General features: G+C 39.2%; 1 protein-coding gene across 6 annotated transcripts; it reads right to left on the bottom strand.

The window, feature by feature from the left end:
* Nucleotides 1–992: 992 nt before the first annotated feature.
* znf384b (zinc finger protein 384 b) lies at nucleotides 993–9,523 on the bottom strand. Of its 6 annotated transcripts, none has more exons than XM_074684069.1 (11): nucleotides 9,310–9,523; nucleotides 7,713–7,780; nucleotides 7,367–7,577; nucleotides 6,740–6,853; nucleotides 5,417–5,502; nucleotides 5,180–5,271; nucleotides 4,219–4,443; nucleotides 2,902–3,069; nucleotides 2,702–2,780; nucleotides 2,432–2,590; nucleotides 993–2,287 (listed from the first exon to the last, which is right to left on the bottom strand). In XM_074684069.1, exons 2-11 carry the CDS (start codon nucleotides 7,776–7,778, stop codon nucleotides 1,916–1,918), a joined length of 1,572 nt encoding a protein of 523 aa, XP_074540170.1. In that variant the 5' UTR covers nucleotides 7,779–7,780; nucleotides 9,310–9,523; the 3' UTR covers nucleotides 993–1,915. The 6 variants fall into 6 exon arrangements, with proteins under 6 accessions (XP_074540170.1, XP_074540169.1, XP_074540171.1 ...); XM_074684068.1 differs by having other exon boundaries at nucleotides 5,351–5,502; XM_074684070.1 differs by lacking the exon at nucleotides 6,740–6,853 and having other exon boundaries at nucleotides 5,351–5,502.
* Between the last annotated feature and the right edge of the window lie 906 nt (nucleotides 9,524–10,429).

Genomic DNA, 10,429 nt, shown 5'->3' on the forward strand with positions numbered 1-10,429 from the left:
TACAGTGTTTTCAAACTGACCGAGGTTTAAGATAAGATCGGTTATTTTGCCCACAGAAGCGATTGAGCAGTTTTAGTACGACGATTCTGGAGCCAAGTAAATATATTCCCCACACTTCTGAAAAAGGTTGTAGAATGCTGCATTTCTGATATTGAACCCCCCTCTATAATGGCACGGTCCATTTTTGTAAACACCTCACAATTTGCACATTCCTGCAGAGCAGACACGCTTTAACAGTAAATAATCGAGCGCACAGAAGCAACGTTATGCATCACATAGGCACAGAGGTTTTTCAGTTCTGGATATTTTTGTGCATTTTGATAAAAATATGATGATTAAAAACATGAATACTTGAATAATTATAATCAAATTTTGGACTGCTGTTCTTCTACTCCGTTTGATTACACAAGAAACTACTCTGCATATTATGTCAATCAACTTTTATTTACATAGGAAATTTCGTACAATACACTTCAGTTAAGTGCCTTACCGTGACAGAAAAAATACAATAAAAATTTATAAAATAGAATAAAGGTAAAACATACATTAGATGTGTTTTAGAGCAGACACTAAAAAACACCTACAAAAGATGTTCATCAAAGAAATAAATTTAAAAATAACCTAAAAAAATCAAATAGCAAAAAGATTGTATTTAATAAAAAACGAGTTAAAGATAAACTGAATATCAATATGAAAAGATGAATGTGTCAATAAAATATTGAAATGAAATAACACAACTATAACTGCCAACTAGAGAAACCCTACAGAACAACCATAGTAAATAGATGAATAGGTTTTTAGTTTGTCTTTGAAAGTAGCTATGTTTACTGCTCCTTTCAGATCCTGTCTTCTGCCTGGCTGTTCTTTTATCATGGGGCTTGGTGGCTAAAAGCAGCATCACCAAATTTGAAACCTGGTTACAGCTTCAAATGAGTTCAATTTGGCGAACAACAAAAAGTTTACATATGCTGAAAAAGAACACAAATGAGGGGCATTTCTAAGGATTTTATTTTATGCTGAAAAATGAGAAAAGAAAAACAAAGCAAAACAGGCATGTGGTATGTGCGTCAAGCAGTATTATACATGTCGCTATGGAAGTGTAATAGCAACAACACATCTAGATATCATTTTTTAAGACATACACACAAAGCAGTACAACAGGGTAACATGAAACATGAAACGACTTGCCATCCCCAAATAGGATTATGTTAATGTCAGCAAATGGGTCTGAATAGGTTACACTGATGACTCCATTCTTTAAATGAACAATCGGACTTGATATACATGTAGCATATTACTATATATACTCCAGTGATATTTTATCTTTTCTAAAAAGGAAAATACACTGATTTCCCTTTTAGGTTTAAAAAGTATTAACTCCAGGCATTTATTTACAACATTGCTGAGGTTTCAACACTTATGCTAAAAGAAAAAAAACAATCTCTGTACAAAAGTATAAAAATTTACCTTCACAGTCAACTGCCAATTTTCTTCAACAGAGAGGCCATAAATGAATATGGCCTGAGTATTTGGAAGAGCAGGTAGAGATAAAATGGTCAAGAGAAGCTCTTTCTCTTTGAGTCTATTCCCCATCATAAAACCATCACTGTGATGGACTGAAAGATATTTTATTGCAGTCTTTTTACACATTTTTGACTCTGACAGGAACAGTTATGAAAAGAAGACAAATTAAACAAGGCAGAAAAAAAGACAATAACTTAAACAAAATTATCATCTTCAGTTAACTGTCAGCATATTGTTCATCCTGTCAGTCTCAAACCATTGTTCAGGCACAGTCATTTGTCTTTTAAAGTTCTTGTTTTCATTTTTTTTATTGCTTTTATCCGTTAACTTTCCATCCATATTTGGAATTAATATTCAACTTGTCCTCCAAGCTTATTCCTTTTATGAGCATCTAAGAGTTGAGGTGCTCCACTTGAATGGTGGATGCTGACACAGTGAGACAGAGGTCCTTGTGGGTAGTAATGTCCGCTATACTGACTGGTTTGTACTGGATGTCACTAGCAGAGACTGTTTTATACTGGTGCAGGTCAAATGGACTGGAGATGCTTTCTGCCTGGGGGTAGTTGTTCTGGCTCTGTCCTGCAACAGATCCTCCACTCCTAGCTCCCCCAGGTTGGCTTAATCCCCCTTCTGCACTCTCTACCTGGCTCAAAGCTCCAGTCTGACTCTGGGCCTGGCTTTGGTTCTGTTGTGTTGACTGTGCTGCTGGTGCAGTCAACTGGTCTGGGTTGTGTTTCTCCATGTGTTTCACCAGATACGTCTCCTGAGATGAAGGGAGGATAGGTAGAGGGGAAACAGTGGACATATGACTACATGGTGTAAAGTAGCTGCCAGATGTCTGATGCCAGAGAGGCGATTCATAGTGTTGCAAGTTGAATTGATCTTCAGAAATGGACATTTTTCTTACTGAGGTATAAGTGCGGTTGCAGAGTCCACACGAGTAGATCCTTGCATGTTTGACTGTGTGTGTAGACATGTGCACCTCCAAACTTGCTGAGTCCACATATCCTTTGTTGCAGTTGGTGCACTTGTAGGGCTTGTCTTTGTTGTGTTGACGCCGATGAGACTGGGGAAAATGGTTAATATAGAAGAAAGTTTTACAGCACAGAAAACAGGCTCAGAGGTAGATAACTGTACACGAACTTACTGCGTAAGGACAAAACTAACATTGTCACACCTGTAAATTTGAAAGCTGTGTGAAGGCTTTCTCACAGCCTGGATGGATGCACTTGTATGGTCGATCTCCTGTGTGAATCCTGAATAAAAGTACAAATGAAAATGCGTCCATAAAGAACATTCAGCACCTTCATGGTGAACTAACTGACCAAAACAAGGCACTGATGCAAATGAGAAACCCAAGAATGGTGATTGACTTACCTGTTGTGCTGCTGAAGGTGACTGAGCTGTCTAAAGCTCTTTTGGCAGAACGAGCAGGCGTAGGGTTTCACTCCGGTGTGGATGCGGACATGCTGGGCCAGGTAGCTGGAGTTTGCAAATGACTTGGTACAATGAGGACACTTGTGAGGCTTGGACTCTGTGTGGTTCCTGATGAGGAGAGACAGGAGGGGAAGAGACAGAAAACAGGTTGTAATGGTATACTGAAAAAATGCACACCTGATACGGTTTGATACATGCTCAAAGTGACTGATTCCCTTTATCAGGACTAGTCAGGAAGGCTAGTCAAGGGCAAATTGGAGCACAAAAAGTGCTAGGAAATTAAGAAAAACCCCATGACAATTTTTTATTATTTCAAGTTTTTCTATTCTAAGTGGTAAAAAATACTGGGTGCAATAGTAAATTACTTAAAAAATTTACTCAATCACAATGTGGCAAGGCAACTCAATGGATACATTTTATTTTTCATGTTTTACGCATGTTTTTCTGCTCTGGTGGATTCGGATGTTCCAAAAGAAGCAAAAAACATTTTTTGATTTTGCTAAAAGGTTTTGTAAATGCATTTATCTGGATATACATGCCTCCACAAATGAATCTCAATTTAATTTGATGGCAGCCAAAAAGAACAACAACAGGACAGCCATGATAAAATGAATGCAGGGAGGAGGGAAGCAGAGCATGAAAACAAAGGATTTCTGTCACACATTGTCGTTCAACGGTGAAAGCAAGAAAAGGCAATGACAAGGGAGTAAACCAAACAATAACACAATAGTTTGAACATGGAAACACAATGGAACAAAGTGTGCATTTAACATGTATTTCTAAATCTGTGTGCTTTTTGGGAGCACTGGCAGAAAAAAATGACAGTACATGCAGGCATAAGAAATACATCAAGCAGAAAAATGCAATACAAGCAGCACAGAGAGAAGCAAATGCAGAAATGGAAAGAGAAAGAAAGGGCAAAATGTTCTCATTGTATCTGTTAATATAACAGAGATCCATGCAATTCAACTGGCCATTCTAATTATGGTATAAATTATGAAAAACCTCTAACAAGACAAAGTCTGAACTCAAATAAGTCATTTGAATTCACTTTTCTGCAAAGGTCACTTCTGGATGGGACTGGTAGCATGCCAACATTTACATGGCAGTGAAATATGCATCTGCACACCACTCCTAACTCTTCCCCAGGAGGAAGAAAAAGAAGAAGACAGGGCTTCTGAAAGTCACTCTGCAGGATAAGTTAAAAGGACAGGGGGTACTGGGTGGTAGTGGGGAGGGGGGTGGCGTCTGCAGTACCGTGTGTGCTGCTGTAAGTGACTGAGCTGCCTGAAAGATTTCTGGCAGTAGGAGCAGGTGTAAGGCTTGGCCCCACTGTGGATGCGGATGTGCTGGGCCAGGTAGCTGGAGTTGGCGAATGACTTGGCGCAGTGAGGACACTTGTGAGGTTTGGCCTCTGTGTGCGACTTGGAGTGGATCTGCATGTCAGACTTACTGAGGAAGGTCGCCGCACACATCCGGCACCTATGGGTGAAGAGACACAGAATTGGGGGAAAGAGGGGTGGGATGGATAGGACAAGGAGGAGTAGGAGGAGGAGGAGGGAAACATCCACAAATAAGGAGATAGGGAGAGGGGTAGGAAAGGACAGAAAAGAGGAGAGGAAGAAGACAGCAGGGTGAAGATTGACCCAAGAAAAGAATAAGAAATATGACAGAAAATGAAACTCACAATAAAAAGAAAATTGGATAACATGAAGACAAATTAATGCAGACAGGAGAGGCAAAAGTGGTTTGGGTAAATAACACGTAGGGGACATGTTGAAACCAGGGAAAAATGTAAGGGGAGATGAGTACTTGACAAAGAGAAAGAGCAGTGCATGAGAGAGAAAACCCCAACAGCATGCTGTACAAAGACAACAAAGGACAGTAGAAGCAGAGTAGCACTTTTGTCCAGTGTGTGCAGAAGCAGAGAAAGCAACTACAAAGCACAGATGTATTTGTATCTCAAATACATTAAGAGAAGGACTCAGCTTTCCTGTGTAAAAGCAGGCATGTTTTGCCACAACATGCAGTGAAGAAACCTTTTCAGAAGGGTATCTTTGTGTGTCAGTTGCTGATACCAAGCAGGCCTAGTTCATCTCTATCAGCTAGTCATCTCTACCCAGATTTCCTGAGTATACAGAGCAACAGGTGCGCTTGCATTTTAAAGCTAGAGCATGGAGAAAGGGATACAGAGCAAGTTTAGTTTTCGACAATGTACCTGTATGTCTTAGTGCTATCTTTTGGGCCGTGGTCTTCCTCCTCATTTGACAGCTCGTATGGGTCACCAGCATTATGCTGCAAAGTTGTCACCTGTCAAGAGCATTCAAAATTCAAGTATCCAAACATACCTCGTCATTATTTCAATCTCTTGATATTGTTTACTTCTAACCTGTCCATTGGCTGCCAGATGAGCAAGTATTAGTGTTTCATTTCCTGTCCCTCCAACTGCACTGACCGTGGTGAGTGTCGTCTTCTTCTTTTTACTTCGCTTGGGGGGCGCTGGCATCACAACCACATGGGGCGTCCCTTCTCCTTTTCTTTCTAGAAATGAACGAACAGCTGTCAGTTAAAAACATTTGAGAAAGGTTTTAACTGTGCATGTCGTAATAGGTGTCACGAACAGCTGAGTGATTCTAAGTAAAAAGAAGTATTTCTTATTGGATTTCTGATCATACAGCCATAATGTCTTTCACAACCACTGAATAAATATGAAAGTAAAAAAAAGATTAAAAAAAAAAAAGATGAGCAAGCTGTAAAACAGTAGATATGGGGTTATTTTTTGCAACATCTTATACATTAATGCTTCATGAATACTTCCGCCCTATCTATTTTTTCCACAGTAAACTGAGTGGTTTCTAAACAAGAAATAATGAGTTACTGGCACAGCCTAGATATGAAATCAAATTGTTTGTTGATTATTTTTCTGGGTTGGTGAAAGGACAGCATGTGCTAGAAGAGGAGACAAGATTTTATTGGGAGCAAATGAATAAAACCGGACTGAAATTTCTCTCATCTCACTGTTCGCATGAAGTGAAAATGACAATCAGAAAGGCAACAAGTTAAGTCATGTTTCAGATCTCTTCAACGAAATCTGTTGTTGAATAATAGGATTTTGTTTTTGGTTTCTGATTCATGCTCATGCTTGTAGATCCAAAAAGACAGTCCCACATTAGCTTAAGTAATTCATCCTGCAAAAAATATTAATGATGATGAAAGAAAAAAGCTAACTCAGCACTTAAATTCATTGTTCTCTAATACAAACTTTATCCAAACGTTAAGACCAGTTAAAACATTGCACAAGTTTAAATGGACAGTAGTTCCAGATAGTGGATCCCCTCCATAAAGCCATCTTCACCACTTAGGGCAACGTTCCCACTGGCCTCCTTGAAGCACTGACATCAGGCATGCCCTTACAAATATTGAAGCAATCAATAAGAATGTTACTGAGTCATTTTTAGGGTTTGGGGTTGAACAGCCTATTTCAGTTTGATTGTTGTTATAGTGCTTACTCCTTTTTTTGTCTCACTCCCATTTCTTCTATTTGAATTTTGTAACTCTGCTTAGAACCTTCTTGAGATCCAACAGTGCAAAATAGAAACTAGTGCAATTTTTTTACTGGCCTTGAGATTTTGATCAGGTGTATAGTGAGTCCTTTATTCACTTACTTATACTACATTCCCCTCTTAAAATGGCCAATAAATACTATCCTAGGAGCAAGATTCATTTCTGAAAGAGTTTAGAGTTATCATATGGTAAAAATGTAATCATGTGTGTTTACCTGCAGGGTTGAGTGCTGAAACTATCATGGTTGTCGATGGATGACCAGAGACAAATGACTGAGACGAGGTGGGTGACACTAATGTGCCCTGAGGAGTTGTGATGACCAGACCAGCTTCAGGGGAAAACAAACCAAAAAATGGAAGAAAGAAAAAGAGAGACAGGACTACAATCAGACTTGAAGTTACAATGATTTTGGCAAGTCTTTTTTAAAAGAACACAGTGTTTCTCACCACCCAAAACCTAGTAAATAAGTGTTTAATCAATGCTAAAAAGGTTATGACAGCACAGAGCTACTTCTCCATTATTTGTATAAACCCTGAGATTCTTGCATGAATTGAGACACATTTGTTTTGCTCGCACTTGTTCTTGGCTCATTGTGCAGCTCTGGAGTCCCATGTGACTCAGATTTAACTTGTTTTCATCAACTTAACAATTCATCACATCTCTGATTCCAACAGTTCAGAGCAAAACTCATGGCTTGTTAATCCAGCCTAAAGCTTTGATGCACGTCTAATCCGAAACTAAACTTTTACAGGATAAAATGTAAAAATGTATCATGGAACAAGCAAGAACAGTCTCCCACTGATAGACACCCAGGGGCTTCTTCACGCAGATGCAGACTCACCTGCTGTCATGATACCCGTGGAGGGGACAGGCAGCATGTTCTGGGTGGTGTGAGGAGGGTGAAGGTGCGCCACACACCCAGCCTGCCCTCCGCCATCTGTCTTGGTCCCAGGAGTGGGGATTGTGAGGAGGGCTGTTTGGTAGTGTGATGCAGGAGAAGGCATCTCTCTCTGTTGCTCTTTCACCTTGTTCAGAAACACGGCATTCTCAATCTGCAATGAAGATGAAATTTCTCATTTCACTAACCAGACTGATTAATCCTTTTTTTATGGTCACAGAGCAGTCCTCAAAAAAATGCTTTCAATCAAGCAGAGGTAATGGATTCTTGACTTCTTCTCCAGACATACCTGTCCTGACACAGTGGGGATTGGAGACCAGAAATATGATGAATTGAAATGAGAATCCTCCATCATGTCTGAAAAGACACAAAAAATAGCAAAAGTTATTTGATGTGAGAACAACTTTTAGTGAGTTTGAATCATGTCATAGAGGTACTCTAAACCCATGGATAAAAGTGCACAAGCCACAGCAAGTGTAACATGACACCTCATTTGGAGGCTAATCTGCATTGATGCTCAATGTTATCAACATGGTATAGGAAGTTTTAAAAACTTGCTGCCAACAACATAACCCATTAAGTATGTGCAACAATGAGTTAAAACATGGTGGCTCCATAGAAGTATTTTTAGGTGTTGGAAACACTAATGAGAGCACATATGATTGGTCAAGGAGAAAAAAAAGTTGTTGTTTTTTTTTAACCAAATTCAAATTTTACATCTTCTTGTCCACAGCGTGTTGCACCAAGATTTTCTTAAAAGTAAGCACATAAAGCATCAGCAGCCTTCAGGTTACCAGATTAAAAAATTATTTCTTCTTCTCAGTCACTCCAGTTATCTTCCAAGCCAGGAAATAAAGAAGGGAACACTCTTGAATTGGTATCAGTATCAGACTAAAGGTGTTGGATTAATGCAAATATTTTGCATATAAGTCTGTGCATCCCTTGTTCTACAATTCCAATAATGATGGGTCAACAAGCACCCAAGTGTATCTACTTTACATACTACATGTGTTATAACAACAACACAAGTCAGGGGAAATCGTTTGAAAGAAAGTAAGAAAATTCAGCATCACAATTATCTTGGATTGGAAGCTTACCACATGTAGCCCTACAAAAATCGCAGTAGACAAAAACTTCTTTAAGTTATGATCAAAGTATTCTTGATTCAAAAATTAAAAGCCACCTGCCACAAGGTGTACCTACGTTGGTTATGCAGGTATAACATTCCACATGAAAGAACAAAAATGACAAGCTGTCCTGTGGAATTGCCTGACTAGTATTGTTATGCAGACAATAACGTTAAATATTTGGACCATGACTAAGGAAGTCTATACATTGCTTATGTATCGTGCTCCCAAATGTTGATGACAGCAGTCAGGTCATATCATGTCGAGATCTCAACCTGCAGTACAAATGTAATGTTTGGCTTTCGTGGCTTTGGGCGCTAACAAGGTAACTGACCTCAATTTTATGGTGAAAACAGCAGGTTCTACTTCACAGGCAAACATCAAAAGTTGATTCAATTGACGGACAAAATATCACACAGATATAACATGTAATATGTGTATAGTTTTTCAGAGAGCAGCTGGACACAAGAACACCGCTTCAGTTCCTTTCATCTCGTAGTTAATCAGGCCCGACGTGCTGATTAACATACAGTTAGCTAGCAGACAGCACAGTGTGCCCGTAGTGCTCTCCTGCTAGGAAAAAATAACAAGCGAAGAAAAAAAATGCAAACGGTAAAAAAAAAAACGGAGCGAAGAGAAAAAAACCAATAGACCATCCTCACTGACTTCCGGCTGTGGCGACGGGTGGAGAGACAGCAAACGAGTCCTGCATTTCTACCAAAATGTAACCCTGAGTGCATGAGGAAAAGTGGCGTTTACCGGGAGCGAAGACTTCGTCTCCGTCTCAGGAGCTGGCCTGGACCGGCACAGTTTGGAAACAGTTTCCCAATCGGTCCCAATTCTTGCAAATCATCTAAGTTTCCCCCTTCTGAGTTTTTTTTTCTTCCGAAGTTTTTTTTTTTTTTTTTCCTCAGTCAAGCAGCTGCCTCGTCCAAATCTACACTTCCCCCGGATGAGGTCGGCAGACAAAGAAACGTGTATAGTGATGTCACTTCCCGAGACTGATGGGCATCAATTTAAAAGAATTCATTAGTGTCACGTGACTCTCGGACAGTCGATACGATTCTTTTAAGTAGTTGCTGAATAATGATCCATCAAGGTTTTTTTTGCTACGATTAAATATGCTTTTCTTGAAATACTTTATTCAGTTTGTGCTTTAATTGTGTTGCATTCACGTGCTATCGGAAATCAGATCACCAACTGTCCTGATCTGTCAAGACACTGGGTACAATCTAACCATAACAAAAATAAAGAAAATTGAATTTTCTTTTAAATTTTGTCCTCAATCAGCTTCCATTTCCTATAAAACCCAAAGAATTCACCCAAGACTAATTTTAACTGCGGAGACGTCTTTGTTTCTTCTACAGTTTGAAAATTGCAGTGAAACGCCTATTGTGAGTTTTAGTAATTGATTAATTTTTCAATTATTTAACTGACTAAATATATCACTACAATCTTGATCAATTGTCTTTATTGGGATCACTGTTTTTTATGTTGTTTTGACGGAAAAGTGCTTTAACATTGCAGCATATTCAGTTCCATTTTTAATAATAATTTGGCATTTTGCACAACAAAGTCGTGTAATGCTTAAGTGCTCATTGCCCTCAACCGTCTGTACCCTAAACGCTGGTTGTAATTAGTTGTCAGACATACATATCAGCGATAACTCATAATGTGTGTGTGTGTGTGGGGGGGGGGGGGGGGGGGGGTATTTATTTATTTATTTCTCTATTTAACTCAACTGCAAAAACAAATAGGAAACCATTATCTTCCATTAACCATTATCTATTTTAAAGCTTAGGGCGGCCTTCAAAATCTCTTTTACGATTTCTGAACCGGAAAACCGAGCCGATTTAATGACACCTGAAAGCACCAAAGT

Source organism: Halichoeres trimaculatus, unplaced genomic scaffold (genome assembly GCF_033239565.1).
Source record: "Halichoeres trimaculatus isolate MK-OKI-2021-1 unplaced genomic scaffold, fHalTri1.1 fHalTri1_scaffold_12, whole genome shotgun sequence".
Classification (NCBI taxonomy): Eukaryota; Metazoa; Chordata; class Actinopteri; order Labriformes; family Labridae; genus Halichoeres; species Halichoeres trimaculatus.

Coding starts and splice junctions, on each gene's coding strand:
- znf384b (XM_074684067.1), bottom strand. CDS start 7,778: ATGATGGAGGATTCTCATTTCAATTCATCATATTTCTGGTCTCCAATC. Junction 6,854..7,366: donor CACGGGTATCATGACAGCAG/GTGAGTCTGCAT, acceptor TTTCCCCTGAAG/CTGGTCTGGTCATCACAACT. Junction 4,444..5,179: donor GATAGCACTAAGACATACAG/GTACATTGTCGA, acceptor CTTCACCCATAG/GTGCCGGATGTGTGCGGCGA.